We start from the raw sequence: 26,479 nt of genomic DNA, 5'->3' as shown, positions 1-26,479 counted from the left end.
GGCATGCACATATTATGCAGGTTTATTTCTGAACTAAAAGAATTAATTTTAGTCCATTAAATGCGATGAGAATGTATGGGTTAAGTTCAATGAGTTGCAGGCACGTCAGGTTGGTGCTGGAGGCATGGCAACAATTACAGGTTACCCCCAGCACAATCCTTGCTGATTTGATTTGACACAAATGAAACATTTCACTCTATGTTACGACGTAAGTACATATTAACGATGATAAATAGGCTGGGTCTCTTCCCTCAAGAAAAAGCAGCTGATGGAAGTCTAAATAGTCATCTTTAAACCTGCAAAGGATTTTGAGGAGATGGCTGCCGAGAGAATACATTCTCCCATGGTGAAAGGTAGATTTACAGGCCATCGATGTAAGGCAATCCCCAAGAAATCCATCAGGGAATTCATGAAACCTCTTTAGTGATAATGTGGAGTTCAGCCTGGATAGTTTAAGTCTGGTCCTTGTCTTATGGTCTTGCTACCTTAATGGCTGCTGAAGAGATCCCATACATTTAAGAGGAGGATTGACAAGTACAAATGTAAGAAATGAGCAGAAGGTCACATTGATGGATTTGGATTAAGGGAGAGGATTCATTGCAGAGTGGTTTGGGAGATCAGACATAATCCGAGGGATCAGTCCCTGCCATGTGACCAATCAAATCACTGCTCTCTTTCAATCTGTATATCCAATCACAAATACCAAGTCATTGGTTACCCATGTTGTCAACTGCCATATTCAGATACGAATGTTAGAAGTGGGTGCAATACAACCAAGTGGCCAATACATAGTGCAGATATAGCTAATAAAAAAAGAAAATGACCTCCACTAATACATCCAACCTGAGGGGAAATGCCTGCCTGCATTTACCCTAGCTACATAATTTTGCATACCTCTATAATATCTCCCCTGCTCTCCAGGGAATAAAATCCTAATCTATTCAATCATTCCCTACAACTTAGGTCCTCAAGTTCAAAATTTTTCTGCACTCTTTCCTGTAGGTAGATGACCAGAATTGCACACAATATTCCATACTTGGCCTCATCATGTCTTGTACAACTTCAATATAACATCTCAACTCCTGCGCTCAGTGCCCTGATTTATGAAGGCTAGTGTGTGAAAAGTTCTCTTTACGGCCATACCTATCTGTGATGCCACTTCTAAAGAATTATTTATCTGTACTCTCACGTCCCTAATAAAAGAATGAATTGTCAATCGGCTTGTTATGGCTCTGGGCAGTAAGACAATTGCACCTGGTGTTTAATATCCCCCAATAATTCTAAATTCACTGCTTAATGCCACTATATTTGGATTACATTCTTCATTGCCCTCAGTGCAATTTCATTTGCCCTTATCAACTCCAGACTGGGGCTCTGTCAGAGACTTGGAGGTACATACAGTACTGTGCAAAAGTCTTAAGCACATATACTCCATGCAGCTAGGGTGCCTAAGACTTTTGTGCAGGTACTGTAGTAATTTTACATATTGCAATGTACTGCTGCCGCAAAAAAAAAAACAAATTATATGACATATGGGAGTAATAACAAACCTGATTCTAATATGGGTCTCTATTGGGGACTGGGAGTGGGAAGGGGACAGGGAGAAGCGAATTACAGTTGGGAAAAGTGGAAGGGAGAGAGAAGGGAGTGGAAAACTCCAAAGAGACATTATGTAATGATAATAAACAAATTGCTTGGAATTAAATGACCTTGCCCGGTGTCTCAGGGATGAGTGTGTCTGCACCTGTGCCAGCCCCCGTCCCAGGCACTCCTTCTCTGCCATCTGTCCCACACCACCTCCTTTGGCACTCCACCCACGCCATTCCCAACATCCTTTGATCCCGCCAGATTTACAAACTCACTCCCTGCTCCACATTGACAAATACAGTACTGTGCAAAAGTCTTAGGCACCCTAGTTATATATATGTGCCTAAGACTTTTGTACAATGCTGAACATCTAGTTCCTGATAAAGCAGCAGTCATGTTTAGGATAGACATGGAGGTGCCATCTTGACAAGACTTAAACTGGGGTTCACTAATATATCATAAAATAACAGAAACAGGCTCTTTGGCCCACAATGCCTGTGCTAAGCTCAATGCTAAATTAAACTAAACCCCTTCTGCCTGTATATGATCCGTATCTCTCCATTCATGTGTCCTCATATTCATTTGTGCCTTTTAAAAATATTACTGGGAAAATAATTATGAACACAAAATTTTCTGCAAGTTCTGGAAATCTTGAACAACAGACACAAAATGTTGGAGGAACTCATTGGGTTCTGCAACATCTATTGGGAGAAACAAATAGTTTTGCATCTTGTCCATCCCAAGGGCCTACTCATTTCAGTCTGACTTCCCATTCCCATTCTGACATGTATTCACTAGGATTCAGAAGAATGAGGGGTGATTTCATTGAAACCTATCGAACGGTGAAAGGCCTTGATAGAGTGGATATGGAGAGGATGTTTCCTATGGTGGGATAGTCTAGGAGCAGAGGACACAGCCTCAGAATAGAGGATCATCCTTATAGAACAGAGATGAGCAAGAATATCTTTACCCAGAGAGTGGTGAATCTGTGGAATTAATTGCCACAGGCGGCTGTGGAGGTCAAGTCTTTACATATATTTAAGGCAGAGGTTGATAGATTCTTGACTGGTCAGGACATGAAGTGATATGGGCAGAAGGCAGAAGCTTGGGTTTGAGAGGAAAAATGGTGGAGCAGACTCAAAGGGCTAAATGTCCTAATTCTGCTCCTATATCTTATGGACTAATGGTCTTATGTTTATCAATGGCCATGATGAGGCCAAAATTAGGTAAGAGGAGTAACACCTCATATTTTGCCTGGGTGGCCTCCAACATTGATTTCTATAACTGCCAGTGATCTCTAAGACTTAACTCCTTCTCTCTTTTTGCATTCCTCATGCTGGTTACCTCTTCTCTTTTCCTCACATACTCGTCATCTCCCTCTAGTTGCCCTCTTCCATGATCCATTTTTCTAGCCTATTAGATTCTTTCTTCTTCAGTTTTTACCTTTTCCACCAATCACCTCCCATCTTGTTACTTCATTCCTCTCCTCTACCCAACCACCTTCCTCCTCACCTGGTTTCATCTATTACTTTCCAGCTTCTTATTTCATCCCCCCCCCACACCTTTGTCACTCACCCACCTTCTCCCTCGCATGGTCTCACCCATCATCTACCAGCTTGTACTCCTCCCTCTCTCCCTCACCTTATTCTGGCTTCTGCTCACTTCTCTTCCAGTCCTGCCAGAGGGTCTCAGCCCAAAACATTTATTCCTCTCCATAGACGCTGCCTAATTTACTGAATTTCTCCATCAATTCATGTGTGGTGGGGAAATTATTAATTCATGTATAATAATTATTAATCCAAAGAGTGGAACTTGCCGCTGTAGGAAATGGTCAAGGTGGATAAAGTCAAATGAGATATCTGATAACAATGTGAGATGACATAAATGCTATCTTGCAAATTCATGAATATTGCACTGGAAGTCAGTCTAAAGCATCTGTGAAGAGAACTGTCTCAGCAATTTGGTTGACATTTTACTCAATTGAGTTTCACTGCAAGTATCTCTAAGTGGGTTAAGAGGAAACTCAACCAGCACTTGAAGCAAAGGAGAAGAAGGATGTGATGGTACTCGATAAAATGAGGTGAAAGAGGGCTCAGAGGATCTGTCATTCAGCCAGGAACCAGTCTGTAGTGCAGTCTATGCCTGTGCTATAAGTACCCTGTAATCGTAATTCTTTATGACTTGCACCTTAGCATCAGCTATTACCACATTACTTATAGCTTTTATGATCTGTTATTTTTCTTCAGCAGTGGTAACAGACTGTTTTCACAGCCTGTACACTGCGCCAGACCTGAAATGCATATTCTATGAATTGAAAGACAGCGCTTCAACAAACAGTGAAATGTCATCATTGCACACCCTATTTTCAAGTATTCCTGAGCATATTTGTGATTAGTATCACTGCTGTATTGAACCATGGCTCTAAGATTCATTTACGCTAAAATGAAAGGTTTAGAAGCAATGCAATGTATATTAACTATTAAAATATTGAGAGGCAAAACACGATGATCAGGTAAAACTAAATATCATGCTAAATACAAAGAATGTACTGAAATAGAATCATTTAATTACGACACGGCGGCGGGGGAGTCCTTTCAGCGCCTCAAGCCTATGCCAGCTCTCCAATGATTCCTCCGCACCACACTCTCTCTCAAAGTTCAAAGTTCAAAGAAAATTATCACCAAAGTATGTACATACAGTATATGTCACTATATTCTACCCTAAGGTTTGTTTTCTTGCAGTTATTCACAGTAGAACAAAGAAATACAATAGAATGCAAACAAAAAAATAAATAATGAGAAACAAGAGTAAATTTGCAGATGCTGGAAATCCAGAGCAACACACACACACACACCCACACACACACACACACACACACACGCACACACACACACACACACGCACACACACACACACGCACACACATGCACACACACGCACACACACACACACACGCACACACACGCACACACACACACACACACACACACACACACGCACACACGCAATGCTGGAGGAAGTCAGCAGGCAAGGAAGCATCTATGGAAAAGAGTAAACAGTCGACGTTTCGGGCTGAGACCCTTCAGCAGGACTGGAGAAAAAAGATGAAAAGTCAGAGTGAGATGTAAGTAATGAGAGAATGTGAGTTCTCACATGCCCATCAAACCCTCGTCCTGCCACCCACCTACCCTAGGGGTAATTTACATTCAATAATTAATTACCAGCACGTCACTGAGATATGCCCGGAAAATGGAACAGCGAGAGGAAAGCCCCAGGGTCACATGAAGAAGAAGCAGACTTTCTATAGACACGACCGGGATGAAAACCTGTAAAAGCTGCTGTGCAAGTGTAAGTCTGTGCTGCTGCGGCACTGTGTCATCACAGATCTTACAAGATGAGCAAGTCAGGGCGCTAATTTAGACTCTTGTGATACGTTAGACATAGACATCCCGAGAGAGAACAAGTGCATTATATCTACCAGGAAGATGGCAATGAAATAAGCTCCTTGAAATAAGTCAGATCAGAACACCAATTAAGAAACAGAGACAAAGAAAATGTTGAAATGTCCAGGGGCTCTGTGTTACTGAAGCAAGCAACACCTGTGGCAGAGCTCGGGGATATTTGTATAAGGCTGGCATTTTAAGACGAGCTCATCCCTGTGAGTGAGTGAAAAAGGAACGGCTCAATCTGCAGACAGAGATCGGGGAGGGGCCCAGAATGAATACTGGAAGTTTGTTAGTTCGATCAAAGTATAGGATTAAACAGGATGAGAAAGAGAGAGAGAGAGAGGAAATGACGCAGGAGAAGGATTGAGGTACAATCAGATTAGAGAGGAAAAGGGGGCATGAAGAAAGAGAGGGAAGGGAGAAAGGGAGAGAGGAAGAGTGGGGGAGAGTGGGATAAGGAGGAGGAAGAAAGAAAAGAGAGAGCACAGGGAAGAAGCAGAGAGTGGGAGGAGGGGGAGTGAGAGCGATGGGAGAAGGAACGAGTAGGGGAGAAAGATGGGAGAGAGAGGAGTGTGGAGAAGGTGAGGGAAAAGTGAGACAGAGGGGAGACAGAGACGTTAGGGAGGATGGAGACAGAGTGCGAGAGAGGAAGATCAGAACTAGAAGGGAGGAGAAAATTCAGTAAAAGGGATGACTTGAAACATCGACAATTCCTTTCCTCCCACAGATGCTGCTCAACCCGCTGAGTTCCGCCTGACACGAGGAATTCTGCAGATGCTGGAATTTCAAGCAACACACATAAAAGTTGCTGGTGAACGCAGCAGTTCAGGCAGCATCTATAGGAAGAGGTACAGTCGACGTTTCGGGCCGAGACCCTTCGTCAGTTCCGCCTGAGATTGTTTAATGCTCCAGCATCTGCAGTCTCATGTATCTCCTCCTCCGGGTGTGGTCTCCCATAGACAGTAAGTTTCTCAGTTAAATGGACATACAGTTAGCATCAGGTTATCTATTTGGATATACAGCATGACAACAGGTCCCTCCAGTTCAACATTTCCATGCTGCCCAATCACACCCAAGTGACCTATGTACTGTCCCGTATGTCTTTGGAATGAGGGAGGAAACCAGAAGGTCATGGGAAGAAGGTACAGACTTATAGACAGGGGCAGCATTGGACCTGTGTTGCTGGCACTGCAATAGCGTTATGCTAACCACTACAACGCTACCATGCCAACCCCGTCAAGGGAACATCATCCGAATGATTGATTTGCCCTCTCCTTCAGACCGCAGACTCTCAAGCTTTTCAATCTGCACGGGTGTGATGTAAATCACAGAATCAATAAGTCAGTCTTCAAAGCATATCTCAGCAGATGAATATTGATAATCCACTGATCAATGGAGAACGCGGTATAGGCAGTATTGAGCTGGTGCAGTTAATGGCCCTTACAGAAACTAAAATACAGGACTCACCTCCCTCATTCTCCTTGCAACTCTGCTGTATCTTCCGCCTGCACACATAGCCCAGGGCACCCAGCAATGCCAGCAGACACACAGAGAGTCCAATCGTCAGCCACAAAGCAACGGCTGGGAATTTCAGGTGCTGCCCTGTGGAAAGGGATAGAAAGCAAGTCAGTCACTGCGCTGAAAAATAACAACAGAACTTAATTCTGATATGTTTGCAGCTGAGAACATCCAATTCCTTGTTGAAACATATTACAGCAAAACTCCAATAATCTGCAGCCCGATGGCTCGAAAATCACAGTGATTCATCAGTGAACACACATAAAAGTTGCTGGTGAACGCAGCAGGCCAGGCAGCATCTCTAGGAAGAGGTGCAGTCGACGTTTCAGGCCGAGACCCTTCGTCAGGACTGCGTTCACCAGCAACTTTTATGTGTGTTGCTTGAATTTCCAGCATCTGCAGAATTCCTGTTGTTTGTGATTCATCAGTGGTTCACCCATACCAGACCATGTGTTCCCTTCAAACATATTGTGGTCCCAGTACCCTCACTCCCTTGAAGCTCACCGGGCCCTAGTTCCTGCATTTTCTTGAAACTTCACCAGGATCCTGGTCCCCACACTCTTCTGAAACTCGCCAGTTCTGGTTCTCCAAAGCCTTTGAAAATCATCCAGTTTGTAGAGGCAGATATCATTACAATATTTGAAAAATATGAAGGATATGTACCAAATGCAGGCAAACAGGATTAGTCGTATTTAGGCATCTTGATTGGCATGGATGACTTGGACTAAAGTGCCTGTTTCCATGCTGTTTCACTCTATGAATCCCCTCTCTTCCTACAAAAACACCTGTCTATCCAGGTTTTTGGTCATCGGTCAAAATATGTGGCAAGTACATGAGAGATGTCGCAAATGCTGTAAATCCGGAGCAACATACTCAGAATGCTGGAGGAACTCAGCAGGTCAGACTGCATCACTGGAAATGAATGAATGGCCAATGTTGCAGGCCAGGGCCCTTCAAGAGGCCCTGATGAAGGGTCTCATGCCGAAACAGTGAGGTTTTATTCATTTCTATTGATGCTGCCTGACCTGCTGAGTTTCTCCAGCATCTTGTGTGTGCCTGTGGCTTTGTATCAAGTGCTGTCTCTCAACCTTTGAATATTGGACATCTTACTTCATTAAGGTACCATCTCAATGGCAGTTATTTTTGGATATAAATACGGGCAAGACGCATAGCTGAGAAATAAATTTAAAATAGAAAATTAATTAGAAGGCATTCCTTCTGAAACCGCTCATGTTTGTGCCAATTATTCCTTACTCACAAATGTGCATAGGCACTACTGATTATGTTGAACTCTAACCTAATATGCTAATCTGCATTGCCATTTGGTCATTGTTGCCAGTGCCTACCCTACAACACTATGGAAGCACCTTCAGAGGAAGGGCTGCAGAGTTTTATACGTGGCTCAAGGGAAACTAAGGATGGTTAATAGGTTCCGGGGCTATCAGCAATACTCACGTTCTAGTGAATGAAATAATCAAAAATTCTTTCTCCACATTCATATCAGCAGAAGGGACATTTTTCATTCCACAACGTTTTTTTTAGTACAAAAACCTGTCCTGAATGTTAATGGCTCTGCTTTGTACTAGTTTAAAGCAGCTTAAGACTCTGAGCTTGATTTAGCATCTGCGTATTACCTCGTAAGTAAGAGCAGATTGTATGTGGGTGTCTGCTGATCTGCATTAATTAAACCAGGGTTCTCCCCAAGCACATCAGGCCTGTTGTCATCACTTACAACTGCTCAAGCATTCCATTTAAAATCTCAATGTCAAAGCCTTTAAAAATAATTGTTCCCTCTTGTGGGCAGCTTAAAAGATGCAATACATCTGTGCTAGAAACTGAGATGTTTTATAGTCCGTAACACACCCCCGGCTGAACTCGTAGCTAGCATCTGTAAAAAGATGTTGCTAAACAAAAACCCCATTAACAACACAGGTCTTCTTCAAATTTAGAAGTTACATGTTAAAAGACAACTTGTCTACAAGCGCCAGTAGTGATTTCAATTGGTGTTTGAATCACTCTGCAATTTGTATTGCAAGCATGGGTCCTTCAACGGTCTGCTCTCTGCTACCAAACTAATAGAGTTCAACAGAGTCATTGCAATGACATCTGCATGGACTACCATCTGGGCAAATGGCCAGGGTCTTGCAAGGTCTTTCACTTGAAAAGAAAGAACAAAAGCAACTCTAATTGCCACAAGGATGAGCAGATTAGGAAAAAGTAAAGTGGGGCTGGCTGAGGGCTTCATTCAGAAAATCGAAAAAAAAGCAGGTGCTGAAAATCTGAAATAAAATAGAAAATGCTGGGAAAACTGCAGGTCAGGAAGAGAGAAAACAGTTAACATATCAAGTCAAAGGTCTCAGGGTTATAGAATAATGCTGCATGAAAATAGGGTCTTGGACCCATTAGGCTGCACATCTAAGCTAGTCCCATTTGTCCGTGTTTGACCCGACGCAATCACCTCTGATCTGGGCCGACATTTACGTGCCCGATGGCACTTAATTAATTAGTTTGTTTATTTGGCTTTTTTCTTAAAGGTGTGCTGGGTGCGCTCTGGCTACCGCTGTACCGCTGCGTTCTTCGTGACAATGTATCGGTCCGCGGCCCAGAGGTTGGGGACCACTGCTTTAAAGCAAATGAAATAGCGAATGAGAAAGAAGTGCCAGTTTTGCTGAGTGCATTGCATTTAGAGGCATATTGTTTGCTTCGAAGTTTGACAGCTCCAATCAAACCAGCAGGCTTGAGCTTTGCTGCTATTGTCAAAATAATGCAGGTATATTACAACTGAAGTCATTGTTGATTCCAGAATGCTTTAGGTTTCATAAGTGGAATCAAAAGAAAGGGAAGTCCGTTTCAGCATACATGACTGAGTTAAAGAGATTTTCTGAGCACGAACAGTTCAATAATGAGCTTAATTATCCAACAAGAGATTAGTTAATTACAAAAAAGCACTCAAAAATGACTCTTAACTGAAGCACAACTTACACTTAAATGAGCAGTTGAAATTATTGTTTTAATGGAAACCGCAGAGGCGCAATTGCCTAGCAGTCAGGAATGGAAATAAGTGTGAACAAAATTGGAGCATCTACATGGAAACCGGCCTGGATGAACAAATTGTGTTACTGCTGTGGCAGGGGTTCACATACATCAGACCAATGTAGGTTTAAAGGTGAAATTTGCAGAAAATGCAACAAAGTCAGACACAATCAAAGAGCATGTCAGGCAGACATAAATAAGTGGACTCCACAAGGAAGAGAAAAAGCTAAAAAGTTAAGTTACAGATTCATAAAGAGCACTAATCTGCATGGGTTAGTGAAAAATCTGATAATGATGACAATGACACAGAGCTGTGTAGCATTGAGATTTACAGTCCAAAATTAACAACAGATAAGCAATATTGGTTATGCCAGAAGTGAACAGCAAATTAATTAAAATGGAATTGAACACTGGTTCAGTTGTAATTCCACAAAATGAGTTTGAACAGCATTTCAACGATACTAAATTATAGACCCGCATTCCTGGACTCCCGTGTCTTCCTTTGAATTAGTTTAATGTTTTGGAGATACAAAGCATACCATTATGCACCTCCATAAAGTGACTCCTCACTCTCCTAAATTCCATGTAATAACCACCCCCTATAATTTAGGCACTTAAGTGCAGAAGGTAAAGAAACCTGATATCCCACACCACCAGATTCAAGAACAGCTTCCCATCAACTATTCAGTTCTTGAGCCACCATAACAACCCTAATCACAAGGGTTTAGCAACACTTTTGCTGACCTAACGGTAAAATTGACTTTGTCCTTTTTGTTCTAATTGTGCTCTTTCTTGTAAAAATTGTGTTTCATTTAGATTAGATTAGATTAGATTTATGTTTAATTTTTAGTTTGCTTGTGAATGCAGCGTATTGATGCTATTTTCCCTTAAAGCTGCTATAAGTTAGTTTTTCATTGCACCTGTGCATACATGTACTTGTGCAGATGACAGTAAGCTTAACTTTGACTTTTACTTTGATGAAGGACTTCATCAGCACCTGAACAGTTTTAGTTTTCTTTTTACAGATGCTTCCTGACCTGCAGAGGGTCTCTAATATTTTCTGCTTTGATTTTGTAAATCTGAAGCGTAACCTCGCTGATGAGGGTTTTAATGGTGTGTGAAATGGCACAGGACAGATCCTTCCTGCTTCTCTTGGCAAAATAACATCAGCAGTTGCCACAGCAAAATTCTGGGAGAGGTTACTTGGGAAGTATGAATTAGCATCACCCACCCCACATCAAAGTGAACTAGAGGTTAGTTGAAAGCAGAGATTACATGTTCACTTTCTCAACCTCAACCTCATAAGCAGCCATGTTTATTGAACTGAATTTCATAATAGTGGGTGGTAGCTTGTGTGGCGCGTGGCCAAGTGGTTAAGGCATTGGTCTAGCGACCTGAAGGTCGCTACTTCAAGCCTCAGCTGAGGCAGCGTGTTGTGTCCTTGAGCAAGTTACTTAACCATACATTTCCCTGCAACGACACTGGTGCCAAGCTGTATGGGTCCTAGTGCCCTTTCCTTGGATAACATCAGTGGCGTGAAGAGGGGAGACCTGCAGCGTGGGCAACTGCCGGTCTTCCATACAACCTTGCCCAGGCCTCAGTCATCATCGAAAATCGATGGACAGCCGAAGAAGAAGAGGATGGTAGCTTATTCTATGTTCATACCACCCTCTGCATGAAAAAGTTGACTCTTAAGTCCCTTTTCTTTTCCCTCGCACATTAAACCTATAGCCTCCAGTTTTTTGATTCCCTATCTCTAGGAAAAAGGCACTCACCCTATCTATGCCCCTTATGATTTTATGCACCTTTCACACCCCTCAGCCTCGGCAATTCCAAAGAATGACCTCTGATCATTTCACATCCTAGTCCAGAACTTGGTGATGGCACAGGGGGCTGGACGGTGGTGCTATATCATCTCATTGCACCAGTGACCTGGGTTCAATACTGACCCCTGGTGCTGTGTATGTATGTATGTGGAGTTTGCACATTCCTCTTGTGATGACATGGAGTTTCCCTGGGTACACCAGACTCCTCCCACATCCCAAAGACACGTGGATTGGTAGGTTGCTGTAAATTGCTTCTAGTGTGAGTGGTAGAGTCTGGGAGAAGTTGATGAGAAAGTGGAGAGAAGAAAATGGGATTAAGATCAGGTTAGTGTCAGAGAATGCTTTGTGGACACTGAAGAGTTGGTGGGCCAAAGGACCAGTTTCTGTGCTGTGTGATTTTATGAACAGATTCCTTTATTTGTTATTTTGTGGAATCTTATTGTGTATAACCTGGCTACTGTACTTAATTACAAAGAGCTTTTGAAACATTGGCAATTTATATTTGACTCTTCATTATGGGCAGGTTTGTCACTTGTAGGATTAAATACTGATGTACTCTAACAGTCCTTTGAGAGTAGAGGACTTTGAGATCAAAAGTGTTTCTGTCAAAATCCATCAAGACAGATGGCTCACCCCCCGTTTTCCAAACAAAACATCCAATACTGGTCCAACCTTGCATTACAGTTATGGTCCTATAAAATCACTAAAAAACTGCATTGAACAAATCACTAATTAGATGAGCCAAAATTTCCTCTAGTTCAACGAAGGGAAAACTGAAATAGTTGTCTTTGGCACCAAAAAAGAACGTTTAAAAATCAGTGCTTACTTAGAATCCCTGTTGTTACAGATCGCAAACCAAGTCAGAAACCTTGGCGTTGTGATGGACTCCAACTTAAACTTTAACTGCCACATTAACACAATTACAAAGTCAGCCTACTACCATCTTACAAATTTAGCATGAGTTAAAGGTCTCAGCAAGATCACAGTTTCTGTGATATCTTTCTGGAGGAACATTGTATCATTTTTTAATGCATGCATTTCTAAATGACAATAAACAAGGACGGAGTGTCCTCATAATCTAAAAAAACTCATCCATGCATTTATTTTTAGTAGGCTTGGTTACTGTAATGGTGCTTTCACAGGTCTCTGTAAAAAATCCCTCAGACAGCTACAGCTCATTCAGAACGCTGCTACTAGAGTAATCACGAAGACCAAGAAAGTAGGACACATCACCCCAGTTCTCAGATCACTACACTGGCTTCCTGTCCATCAGAGGACTGACTTTAACATATTACTATTGGCTTATAAAGCACTTAATGATCTAGGGCCACAATACATCTCCCATCACTTGCTTCATTACAAATCTTCCTGAGCTCTCAGATCATCTGGGGCGGGTCTGCTTACCATCCCCAGGGTCAAAACTAAACATGGTGAAACAACTTCTAGTTACTATGCTCCACGTATCTGGAATAACCTTCCAGGGGATCTGAAGTCTGTCCCAACTTTAAGCTCTTTTTAAATTGAGGCTTAAAACCTTTTGCTGTAGCTTTTAATTAGAATGTCCTGCACTGTAACTTTTATTTCTTTTTAATTTGTTTATCATGTGTATTTTTGTGTGATTTTATTCTCTTTCATATTGTCTGAAATTTGATGGTTGATTTTTATATCCTGTTCTATGTGAAGCACTTTGAACTGCCTTGTGTTTGAAAAGTGCTATATAAGTAAACTTGCTTCACCTTACAGTTACATTTTCCCATTGTAGACAGCTCCGCACAAGCCTCCTCAGATCCTTAGCAGTGTGGTCACCTTCCGCCCAACAGTGTGGTGGCCAGAACTGTATGTGGTGTCTTACCTTGTCTTCTGCACCTCTGCAAGAGCAGTCTCACTTCCAGCACTTGCATCATTAGCGCTACAAGACATGTCTTTAAGCACACTTCAGAATATCCTTTAGCTTTTGATAAGGGTTTCTGCCTGTTATACCTTGTCAAGTCATTGATATTTCGCACCATCTCAGTTAGAAATATTGTCATGCCTTCCCCCCAATCATTTCTCCAGTGTTTTAACTCTATATCGTTCAGAATTCAATGTTCATACCAAGGTACTGGAGACTACCTAGACAGTATATGAGGTGCTGCTCCTCCAACCTGAGTTTAGCCTCATCATGGCAGTAGAGGAAGCCATGTATGGACATATCTGAATGGGAATGGGAAGCAGAGTTGAAGTGGGTGGCTACCGGGAGATCCTGTCTGTTGTGGCGGACGGAGCGGAGGTGCTCGACGAAGCGGTCCCCCAATCTGCAGTTATTACAGAGAGGTTATGTTTCAATAGGAGTTGGAGATTTGATACATCACCAAAGACTATAGCAATTTTCTACATATGTACTGTGGAGAGCATTACTGAAAAAAAAGGCTGCAGAGGGTTGTAAACTCAGCCAGCCCCATCATGGGCACTAGCTTCCCCACCATGGAGGACACCTTCAAACGGCAACATAAATGATCCCAAAGGGCTACAGAACAAGAGCTAGAATGTGGAATTGGTCTAAATAGCACTTTTCAAATAACGTGGGAGGCACATGGTGCAGCTAATGGACTCGCTGCACCACAGCTCCAGAGACCCAGGTTCAGTACTGGTCTCCAGTGCTGTCTGCGTGGAGTTTGTCCGGTCTCCCTGTTACTGTGTGGGCTTTCTCCGAGTACTCTCCATTGTTACCAAGTCACAAAGATACGCAGTAGGCAGATTAAGTGGCTACTGTACTGTAAGCACAGTAGCATAGCGGTGAGCGCAATGCGTTAGAACACCACTGTAGGATGAGAGTTCGGTTCCCACCACTGTCGGGAAAGAGTTTATACATTCTTCCATGACCGTGTGGGCTTCCTCCAGATGCTCCAGTTTCCTCCCACATTCAAAAGATATACAGTTAGGGTTAGTGAGTTGTGGGCATGCTATGTTGGCACTGGAAGCGTGGTGACACTTGCAGGCTGCCCAGCACAATCCTCGCTGATTTGGTTTGATGCAAACAACATTATTTCACTGTATACTTCAAAGTACATGTGGCAAATAAAACTAACCTCTTCCCCTAGTGTGTAGGTAAGTGGTACAATTTGGGGGAATTGAAGGGAGAGTAAAATTCGATTACTGTGAAAGCATGTTGATGGGTGGCATGGACTAGATGGGCTGAAGGGCTTGTTTCTATGAACACGATGGACCCAAGGGCATCAATTTCTACCAGAGATTAATCGGATTTAATGATTCTTCTTTCAAATTTCAAATATTTTCTTGCAATGTATGAGATCAGTTGGGTTCTTAAGTCTAAGTTGCTTCTTAGAGCAATTCCATCAACCCCATTTCCCCACTAATTCCTTGTGACCTCTTCGTTCTCACATGCTCTTCGACTGCCTCTTGATTGCCCTACAACCTGACCACAATAGCGGCAAATCACAGTTGCCACCTAACTCTCTAATATGCCTTTAAGAAAGTAAACTGGAGTGCATGGGAGGAAACCCACGTGGTCACAGGGAATATGTGCAGACTCCATGTGGACAGCACTCGAGGTCCTGGCTCTCAGGAACTCTGAAGCAGCAGCACTAACCGCTGCTCTAATAGCCGAAGCTCCCTTTATTACCTGGCAGGGTGAGCGTACTTAATACCATCTCCTCTATCCACAAACTCAAGTCTCTTACAACAGAAACTTTGTCAAAACGTCTCTGAGCACTGAAGGGCAATTTATATTTCAACAGACTCAACATGTTACAATCAGAAGCCAAGAATAAATAACTTTATTATTGAATGTTTAATTATATCCCTGAATGAATTTGTTACACACAGAAATCGCTTTTTTGACAAATTGGGATTTATTTGCCCAGCTGTGTGCAATAGTTTGTGCTTCCATCCCAGACCTCTCGCTCTCTATTGCTCCTCTGAGTGTGATTATCTGATTAATGTCAAATTGCAGCCAGTATTTATTGCACCACAGACTCTCATCTGTTTGAAATTGGGTAGTAGCAGTCTGAAATTTATAGCAATAGCATTTCAATACAACAAATCTAATGAAGAGAAGGGAGACCCAATCACTTGAGAGAGGTGAGGCGTTAAATGCTAGAAACAAAGAATGCATCGAAAGCAAGGTCAGTAAGGTAAGGCTGAGGCTGTGATGGTTCATCTCAGTGCAGCTTCCTTAGCCACTGGCTCCAATGCACAGGATTTAAAGAGTCTGAAGAATGCTGGAGACTCAGTCTGCTCCGACACAGGGACTGCCCTCAATAATGCGGCTTCCATTATCACCACCTGGGACATGCCCTCTTCTCACTAGTACCATCAGGAAGGAGATACAAATGCCTGAAGGCACACACGCACTGTTTAAGGAACAGTTTCTTCCGCTCTGGCATCAGATTTCAAGACGGTCTGTGAATCTATGAACACTACCTCACTATTTCTCCTTTGCGCTATTTATCTTCATTTTTCATTGATTCTGTTACGGTTATTATTTTATAGATTTGTTGAGTATTCCCACAAGACAATGAATCTCAGGATCGTATATGGTGTCATGTACGTACTTGGTGTTGGGCACGTGGCCAAGTGGTTAAGGTGTTCGTCTAGTGATCTGAAGGTCGCTAGTTCGAGCCTCAGCTGTGGCAGCGTGTTTGTGCCCTTGAGCAAGGCACTTAATCACACATTGCTCTAGTGTCTGTGCGAGGAGTGGCGCCCCACACAGACTTCCAATCTGTGTCTTGTAAGGCATGAAAATGCCCGATGCAGGCCTCTCATGGTCTGAGTCGACATCCCCTCCGTTCCTTATGTACCTTGATAATAAAATATACTTTGAACTTGTATCTATTTATTTTTATTGTAACTTACAAATATAGAACATTACAGCACAGTACAGGCCCTTCATGATGTTGCACCTACCTCTTAAATAACTCTAAGATCAATCTGATCCTTCCCTCCCTCATAGCCCTCTATTTTCCTTCATCCATGTGCCTATCCAAGAGTCTCTGGAATGTCGCTAATGTATCTGCCTCTACCAGCACCCCTGGTAGGGCATTCCACGCACCCACCACTCTCAGGACATCAAAATTACATAAACTGCAAAAATAAATGAACAGTGCAAAAGCAAAAGGAATAGCAAAGTGAAGGATCTCGGCCCGAAACATTGACTCTTTATACTTTTTCTAGAGCTGCTGCCTGACCTGCACAGTTCCTCCAGCATTTTGTGTGTGTCTACTCTGGACTTCCAGCATCTGCAGGATCTCTTGTGTTTCTTGGAGTTCATCTGTACATGGGTAGTGGGTAGCGTCACTACTGCAGGGTGTGACGACCCTGCCTTACACAAATCCCAGGCTCAGCTGGCTCTGGCTGACAGTACCCGGTATGGACCCCTATCCATCATTACGGATCCCACTGCCTTGTGGGTGTCTTCGGGAGAAGAGAAGGCTAAGGAGTAAACCCTACACAAATCCGGAGTGGAGCCCCTAAGGCGGTTGGATGATGCACCACGTCACCTCCCGGCAGCTCCTGCAGCCAAGCTGGTGCCAAATGTACTGCTTCGCGTTCCTTTGGACCACATCCGCGAGGCCGAGAGGCGGGAGGAACTTGATATCTGGGCAGCCCAGGATCTCCATATTTATCGCCCAGGTCTGAGCCCCGGACGGGTGCATCCATTGTCTTCTTAGACAGACAGAGCCATGAATGTACATGGATCATTCATAAATCCAATACAAGAAAGGAAGAAGCAGTTTCTGAATCCTTGAGTGTGGGTCTTCAGGCTCCTGTACCTCTTCCCTTGTTTATTTATTATTTACTGTATTTAAAGACACAATGTGGAACCATTCCAGTCCAATGAACCGCACTCCCAAGCAACAGACCGACTTAACCCTAGCCTAATCATAGGACAATTTACATTGACCAATTAATCTATTAACTGGTACATGGGAAGAAAGCGGAGAACCTGGAGGAAACCCACACTTTCACAGAGAAGGACGAATAAACTCCTTACAAAGGATGTCGAAATTAAAAGATGCCAAAATTAAACGCCAAATTCTGATTCCTTGAGATGTAATAATGCCGCACTAACCGCTACGCTACCATGGCGCCCACATACTGATAGCAATGAGAAGGCATGGACCAATTGGGCCAAAGGGCCTGTTTCCGTGAAGTATGATTCCATGAAGTGGATATAAGGGAAGGTACAGATGAAATGTGGTTTGCATCTTGGTAATGAACGGTGGCAAGAGGAAGGAGACTACATGTATGAATCATTTAACACGAAAGGACAGGGTGATAAACTGTTACAGACAAGGATATTTATAACTTTGTTTTACTTGGAGAAGAAAACAATACAGATGTCATTTAAAATCACTGGTTCGGCTTCAGCAGGAATTTACATTTTAAGCTGTTGACGAGTGGGAAAATGTTGCAAGTTGCTTTTCTGGAAAGGTACCACAGGTGAGGGAGGAGGAAGATGGAGAGGTGAAAGCTGCTGGACTGGTTTTCCAAGAACAGAGGTTCAGAGGCCATAATCACAGACTGTTATGACAGGAGATGAGGAGAAGCTATCCATTATAGCATTGTGGTCTATAAATAGATGACTCTGACTGAGTGGGAAGAAAGGCAGAGGCATAGGCATAAGACAATAAAAGTTATTTTGCAAGTTGTTCATTCTTTGAAAGGCCAAGGGAAGAAGGTTGAACTTGTTAAAGTAAATTGGATAAATATGTGAAGGGGAGATCATTCTCAGGAAAATTAGGGAAAAAACCTAAGAGTGAGACAGTGAACAACAGATTATGTTAGGGAGTATTCTCGAGTTTTGTGAATATAGCAGATATTAATTCACACAAGAACCAGACTTCAGTTTTTAAAGTAAGTTGCAAAGTGAAAGCAGTAAATTTAAGTTCAAAGCACAGGCTGGCCCATGGACTAAGAGATATGGTTTCTAAAATGGTGACCATGAGATGTTTTCATATCCATCAGCCAAACATTAAGACAACAGGGTTGTGTTATTTGGCCTGTATTAGTCCAGACAATTATGAGTTTAAATAATTTGCACCATTGTAAACAAGTTTAAGGAAGCTTGCAGACCAGACTTATGTCGCTATTTAGCATATCAAACATTGTCACAGGTATAGGCAATCAAGAGTTGGAATGTTTGTGTACTCAGGCTATTTGTATACTCTGAGAGTCAACTTGCACAACCAATAATATTGGATGTCTGGCTCTCTGTGTTCAGAAGCTTTTAGACTATCCATGTCAATTACTTTGTCCCAGGAAAAGTGATTGAATATTCAGAGGTGTCTCCCACTGTAGATATGTATTTCAAAGGAAGTATTGTCAGCTCAAAATATTTAAGTAAATAATGTCATTGTAACTATTGAAATTGTACTCCTTCTTTCATTTTAAACATATAAAAATGTGATAAACTTTTGAGTTTGTGAGACACTACCGTGAGAGGCTCTGGAAGAATGCCTGCTTGTCATGATGAACAAGGACTTCTTTATCACCAGCTTCAATGTCTGTCATAAGCTGGTGTGGAAGGCTGACCCAAATGTAAGACACAGACACTGAGGTACTAGGAACAGGACTCGGTGTATCAAGAAAGCAAGGGAAGTGGGGAAGAAAGGATGCTGGATATTGACACAGGCCCTGGACGAGACTAGGATTCAGGGCCTGGGCTAGGACTTGGACAAGAAACACGGAACCCGGACAAGGAACTTGGAACAAGGAGCCTGGACTAGGGACACCAGACTCCGGAACTAGAGCCTGGGCAAGGACCTGGAACCTAGGTCTTGGTTGGGACTGGGAACCTGGATCTTGGTTGGGACTAGGAACCTGGGTCTTGGTTGGGACTAGGAACCTGGGTCTTGGTTGGGACTAGGAACCTGGGTCTTGACTCGGAACCAGAATCCGGGTTTGGCTAGGACAAGACATGGCTACAGGTCGTAGCATGGCTACTGGACTGGACGTGAGACTCCTGGACAGGACGAGGGAACTCCAGCACCGGACGAGGGATCTCCAGCACAGGGCTGGGCAAGATATTCCTGGGCTGGGGAAGGCATATGGACACGACGAGATACATGGACAGGATGAGAACGCGAAGACTTGACTTGGTCTTGTGAGACAGGAACCTCAGAGTCTTGGACTTGGAACTCAGGAACCTCGGAGCCTTGGACGTGGAACTCAGGAACACGGAACACAGAGCCGGGACCCCTCCTTGGGTGCACGATGTAGGGCCAGGGCTCGTACACAGCACACACAGCCAGGACCCCCTCCTTGGGAACAGGACAGAGGACAGACGCTCTTTCTATACACAGTGCACTGAACAAAAAGAGACAGTTCTCCACTCAGAGTAGCGGCAAACGGCCGGTCCTACCCAGCAGAGGTGAGGACACAAAGAGACAATTCCAAACAATGACAGCCTGTTCCTTATCTTGACACAGCAAGGCCTCGGTCTTGCTCCGGCAGTTGAACTTGACGGCATTACAGGCGAGGACGCAGGCGATGCTTCAGGCGAAGGTTGCAGGCAGGGCTTCAGTAGAACGGGGAAGGGGAAGGGAACAGTCCAGCAAATGAAGCTGAACTCAGGAGCTATTTATGTAGCCAGCCCAAAATGAGAATCAGGTACCTCAACTGAGGCACTCAACAGAATAAGGGAGAAAACAGGTAAAGCCGGAACAAGGATCGATGGACCGGACCGCGAACTGGAATGCAGACTTTATGGACTGGACCAATGACAGTGTCTTGCTGCAATCGCATTCCTTCCTCAGCACTACCTACCACTTCACCTATCTTTGTATCTACCACAAACTTTGTGTCAAAGCCATCAATTCTATTATCTAAGTCATAGACAAATAATGTGAAAAGCAGCAGACCCAATACTGACCCCTGAGGAACACTACTAGTTACTGGCATCCAACCAGAAAAGGCCCCTTTTATTCCCACTCGCTACCTCCTGCCTGTCAGCCACTCCACGATCCATGCCAGTATCTTTCCTGTAATGTCATAGGATTTTATCTTGTTAAGCAACCTCACCATTTACACCTCGGACTTCAACTACTGCACAGAGTCTTGTCATCTTCAGAAGTTTTCGGATGACTCTGCCATAGTTGGATACATCAGAAAGGGAGATGAGGCTGAGTACAGGGCCACGGTAGGAAACTTTATCACATGGTGTGAACAGAATTATCTGCAGCTTAATGTGAAAAAGACTAAGGAGCTGGTGGTAGACCTGAGGAGAGCTAAGGTACTGGTGACCCCCGTTTCCATCCAGGGGGTGAGTGTGGACATGGTGTGGGATTACAAATACCTGGGGATATGAATTGACAATAAACTGGACTGGTCAAAGAACACTGAGGCTGTCTACAAGAAGAGTCAGAGCCGAGTCTATTTCCTGAGGAGACTGAGGTCCTTTAACATCTGCCGGATGATGCTGAGGATGTTCTACGACTCTGTGGTGGCCAGTGCTATCATGTTTGCTGTTGTGTGCTGGGGCAGCAGGCTGAGGGTAGCAGACACCAACAGAATCAACAAACTCATTCGTAAGGCCAGTGATGTTGTGGGGATGGAACTGGACTCTCTCACGGTGGTGTCTGAAAGAGGATGCTGTCTAAGTTTCATGCCATCTTGGTCAATGTCTCCTATCCACTACATAATGTACTGGGTGGGCACAGGAGTACATTCAGCCAGAGACTCATTCCACGGAGATGCAGCACAGAGCGTCATAGGAAGTCATTCCTGCCTGTGCCCATCAAACTTTACAACTCCTCCCTTGGAGGGTCAGACACCCTGAGCCGATAGGCTGGTCCTGGACTTACTTCATAATTTACTGGCATAATTTACATATTACTATTTAACTATTTATGGGTTTATTATTATTTATTATTTATGGTGCAGCTGTAACGAAAACCAGTTTCCCCTGGGATCAATAAAGTATGAATATGACTATGACTATGACTATGTGTGGCACATTACCAAATGCCTTCTGAAAATTCAAGTAAATAATATTCACTGTCTCTCCTTTCTCCACTCTGCTTCTTACTTTCTCAAAGAACTCTAACAGATTTGTCAGGCAAGATTTCCCTTTACAGAAACCATGCTGACTTTGACTTATTTTATCATTAGTCTCCAAGAACCTTGAAAACTCATCCTTAATAATAGACTCCAACACTTTCCCAACCACTGAGGTTAGTCTAACTGACCTTTAATTTCCTTTCTTTTGCCTTCCTTCCTTCTTAAAGACCAGAGAGGCATTTGCAATCTTCCAGTCCTCTGGGACTATACCAGAATCAAGTGATTATTGAAAGACCATGACCAGTGCATCCTTTATCTCTTCAGCAACCTCTCTCAAGACTCTGGGATGTAGTCCATCTGGCCCAGGTGATTTATCTACCTTAAGAACTTGGAGTTTACCTTGCACTTTTTCCTTTGCAATAGCAATGGGGCACTTCCTCCTGCTCCCTGACACTCATGGACCTCTGGCACACTGCTGGCGTCTTTCACACAATTCTCACCTCCCTTTTACTCTTTACATAACTGAAAAAACTTTTGGTATCCTGCTTTATATTATTTGCTAGTCTGCCCTCATATTTCATCTTTTCACTGCTTATAGCTCCTTTAGTTGCCTTTTGTTAAATTTTAAAAGCTTCCCAATCATCCAACTTCCCACTCACTTCTGCTACCTTATGTGCCCTTTCCTTGGTCTTTATGCAGTCCTTATCTTCCTTTGTCAGTCACGATTGCCTACCTCTGCCATCTGAGAACTTCTTCCTCTGTGGGACATATCTATCCTGCACCTTGCGAACTACTCTTAGATTCTTCAGCTTTCTCTACTCTTCCATCATCCCTGGGAGTATCCTCCACCAATCCACCTGGGTAAATTCCTCTCTCATGCCTCTGTAAGTCCCTTTACCATTGCAATGCTGATGCATGTGACTTATGCTTCTTCCTCTCAAATTGCAGTATGAATTCAATCATATTATGATCACTGCCTTCTAAGTGCTCCTTTAAGTTGCTCCCTAATAAAATCTGGGTTACTGCACGACATGCAATAGCCTTTCCCTTAGTAGGCTCAAGCACAAGCTGCTCCAAAAAGCCATCTCGTAGGCATTCAATAAATTCCCTCTCTTACAATCCAACACCAACCTGATTTTCCCAATTCCCTTCTCTATTGAAGTTCACCATTACAATTGTTTCATTACCCTTATTACATGTCTCTTCCAGCTCCCTTTGCAATCTCAACCCCACATCTTGGCTACTATTTGGAGGCCTATATATGATTCCAATGATTTTTTTTTAACCCTTGCAATTTCTTAACTCCACCCACAATGATTCAACATTGTCTGACCTTATGTCACCTTTTTCTAAAGATGTAATTCCATCTCTTACCAACAGAGCAACATCACCGCTCATGCCTTCCTGCCTGTCCTTTCAATACAAAGTATATCCTTTGATGCTAAGCTCTGAACTATGGCCTTCTTTCAGCCACAACTTAGACCCACAATGTCACACTAACCAATTTCTAACTGCGCCACGAGTTCGTCCACATCCGGTATGATTGGCCACATATTGCAATTCATTATTGACTCCATAACCTTTCCTTAAAATTGACTTTTCCAACCAAGAATTTGGTCACCTGGCCTAACAGTTCCTCATGCAACAAGTTTGGGTTGGCAATGCTCTTGTTAAGCCCCTTCAAGATGACTTATTATTATTTTGTTGCAAGTTTATTATTGTCACATGTACCAAGATACAGTGAAAGGCTTACCTTGCATACTTTTTATACAGATCAAATCATTACACGGTACATTGAGCTAAGATGAGGTACAACAACAGCAATGCAGAATAAAGTGTAAAGTTCCCAAAAAACTGCAGTTCAGGTAAATGATGAAATGCAATTTTTAATATTAAAAGCACTGTATTGCACAGATTGCTAGAGTGGTAAAAGAAGGTGTGCGGCATGCTTGTCTTTATTTGTCGAGGCATCACCCTCAAGGGTCAGGTAGTTAAATTGTTCTGGCCATATGTGGAGCATTGCATTCAATTCTGTTTGCCCCCTTATAGGAAGTGTAGTGGTTACTTTAAAATAAACCAAACCCGCTGAGAGACTGAGCGAGGGGTCTCGACACCGTATGGCCCACTTCCAAATAACTGAGTTCCAAGTTGCAAAAAATACAATCAATTCTTTATTACGATACCAGCAAAGGTAAACGATCTTATAGCGATATGAGACCAATGAAACTCACGTAACCAAAATCAGAGAAATAATGAAATAAACAGAAAAAGAGTAATTAGCGGTCAGCAAACAAATCATCCCCAGCTCACTCACAATCCATTAAACTAGACTAACTAACTATGACAAAGCGTGAATATGCAACTATACTCATTTCCTTCTACCATGCCCCAAACCCGTGACAGATTACCATAACCCGTAGTAAACGCACAACACGAAACACAATAAAGAACAGAAAATAGATACACTGCTCCTACAGGGAAAATATGGAGGCTTTGGAGAAAGTGCAGAAGAGCCTTAGCAGGATGCTATCAGGACTGGAGGGTTATAAGGAGAGATTGGACAAACTACATTGTTTTATATGGAGTGGAAGAGATTGAGGAGAAACTTTATCTAAGTTTATGAGAAGCATAGGTAGAGGAGACAGCCAGTATTTTTGAAGTATGGTCAAGATATCTAATACTATAGGGTATACAGTTAAGCTGAGAGACAGTAAGGGCATGTGCAGGGCAAGGTTTCTTCTTATAGGGAGTGGTAGTGCCTGGAATGTGCGTCTAGCAGTAGTAGTGGAGACAAATACACTAGAGGCATTTAAAAGGCTCTGACGCAGATGAATGTGCAGAGGATAGAGGGATATGGTCATTGTGTGGGTGAACAACAGGAATTCTGCAGATGCTGGAAATTCAAGCAACGCACTTCAAAGTTGCTGGTGAATGCAGCAGGCCAGGCAGCATCTCTAGGAAGAGGTACAGTCGATGTTTCAGGCTGAGACCCTTCGTCAGGACTAACTGAAGGAAGAGTTAGTAAGAGATTTGAAAGTGGGAGGGGGAAGGGGAGATCCAAAATGATAGGAGAAGACAGGAGGGGGAGGGATGGAGCCAAGAGCTGGACAGGTGATTGGCAAGATATGAGAGGATCATGGGACAGGAGGTCCGGGGAGAAAGACAGTAGGGGGGGAACCCAGAGGATGGGCAAGGGGTATAGTCAGAAGGACAGAGGGAGAAAAAGGAGAGTGAGAGAAAGAATGTGTGTATAAAAATAAATAACGAATGGGGTACGAGGGGGAGGTGGGGCATTAGCGGAAATTAGATAAGTCGATGTTCATGTCATCAGGTTGGAGGCTACCCAGACGGAATATAAGGTGTTGTTCCTCCAACCTGAGTGTGGCTTCATCTTTACAGTAGAGGAGGCTGTGGATAGACATGTCAGAATGGGAATGGGATAAGGAATTAAAATGCGTGGCCACTGGGAGATCCTGCTTTCTCTGGCGGACAGCCAAATTGTGTGGGTGGAAGGGATTCGTTTAGTTAGGTATTTAATTACTTGTTTAATTAGTTTGGCACAACAGCATGGGCCAAAGGACCTGTTCCTGTGCTATACTGTTCCATGGTCTATGTATTTTATACTCACTGTGCTATTTTATTTTTAAGTTCAGATAACTCAACATGCATGGGTGTTTGGAAATTGCCACAATCGTCAAGTACATGAAAATGGCTGAAATGACTAGAAGTCCCCTGGCGCCTTAATCAGCCATCTTTATTGAGAAGCTTAGTCGCCAAGGCAACAGAATACTTTTAAAAGCACCGAGAAACCAATGGGGCTTTCTTCGAAAAACTATGGCAGTGAAAACTTCACACATGCTCTTCAATTTAAACTGATAAACAATCAATGGAAGGCCAAAAATGAAAGGCAATGTGAGTAATTGTAGAGAACAGTAGGTAGCTATTCAACATGGTGGAGCAGAAGCATTTCAGAGTTGATTTGTGGTGAACTCTGCTCCTTTCCTGTCAGCACTGCCAGCTCTAACACATTCATTTTGAGTCTTGCAGTGAATCACATCAAGTAATTTAGTCCCACTCAACTGTTTCTGCTTCCTATTAAAAATGAAACATATAACATATATATATGTAAGGGGTTTCTTCTTTTATGTTACTGCGAAGGCGAATAAAAATGGCTTCTTTGTTATGTTAATATAAAAAGGCTTCTTTGTTAAGTTAACTGCTGAGAAAGTTCTCTCTCTAGCAGCTTGTTTGGGTTATATTACTGATAATGAGAATTGTATTCATTTGCTAACCAATTGGGATAGATGTTTTTCTTTCTTGTGTGTCTGTGAGCTATTGTTTTTGAGGGCTTTGGGGGAGAACATGCGATGGGGACAGAGAGAGGCGATGCGATTCTGTAAGCTGGGCGACGGAACGGACCCCGAGCGGGCGTCCAAGGCCCAGGGTTTTCAGGAGGAGAACCGAAAAGGAAGGACGTGCTGGACGCGCTCTGGTCGACCACTGTGGTTGGTCCCAGGCGGTGGGTTGAGGGGGTCAGAGAAGGTCGCATGGTGGAAAGAAGACCCCATTCATTGAGCTCCAACGGTTGTGCCCGAAGTGGTTGAACTTTGATAAGTCTGGCGCCTTTTACTTTCCTTTTATATTGTATCTCAGTGTAAGAGGTTTCTTCTTTTATGTTACTGCGTAGTCTAATTAAAATGGCTTCTTTGTTATGTTAACTGCTGAGAAAGTCCTCCCGCTAGCAGTTTGTTTGGATTATGTTATTGATAAGAAGATGTTACGAACCAATTGGGATAGATGTTATTCTTTCTGTGTGTCTATAAGATATTGCGATGCGGGGGTTTTTGGCAGAAGGCGGGAGAGAGAGACAGAGGATGGAGAAGGTGCTGTGAGTCCACTACTGGGGTTGGACCCCGCACAGGAGTCTGAGGTCCAGGGTGTGCGGTAAGGAGAGGAAACGGAGACGGAGACGGAGACGGAGACAGACTCGTGTGGAGCGTCTAGTCGAGCACCGTTGTTGGTCCCAGGCAGCAGGTCGAGGTGGTCCAAGGGGATCGCAGAGTGAAGAAG

The 26,479-nt window shown here is 43.2% G+C and overlaps 1 protein-coding gene across 4 annotated transcripts in view; it reads right to left on the bottom strand.

Annotated features, from left to right (window-relative positions):
* cd276 (CD276 molecule) overlaps nucleotides 1-26,479 on the bottom strand; it is a 459,683-nt gene that overhangs the window by 137,974 nt on the left and 295,230 nt on the right. For all 4 annotated transcript variants that reach the window (XM_072282363.1, XM_072282360.1, XM_072282362.1 and 1 more), the window contains one exon: nucleotides 6,501-6,635. In XM_072282363.1, coding sequence (XP_072138464.1) covers nucleotides 6,501-6,635 — 135 coding nt within the window. The remainder of the gene's footprint in view (nucleotides 1-6,500; nucleotides 6,636-26,479) is intronic.

This window comes from Mobula birostris, chromosome 18 (genome assembly GCF_030028105.1).
Source record: "Mobula birostris isolate sMobBir1 chromosome 18, sMobBir1.hap1, whole genome shotgun sequence".
NCBI classification, from domain to species: domain Eukaryota; kingdom Metazoa; phylum Chordata; class Chondrichthyes; order Myliobatiformes; family Myliobatidae; genus Mobula; species Mobula birostris.
The sequence above is the reverse complement of the archived record's forward strand: the minus strand, read 5'-3'. Positions and strand labels throughout refer to the sequence as shown.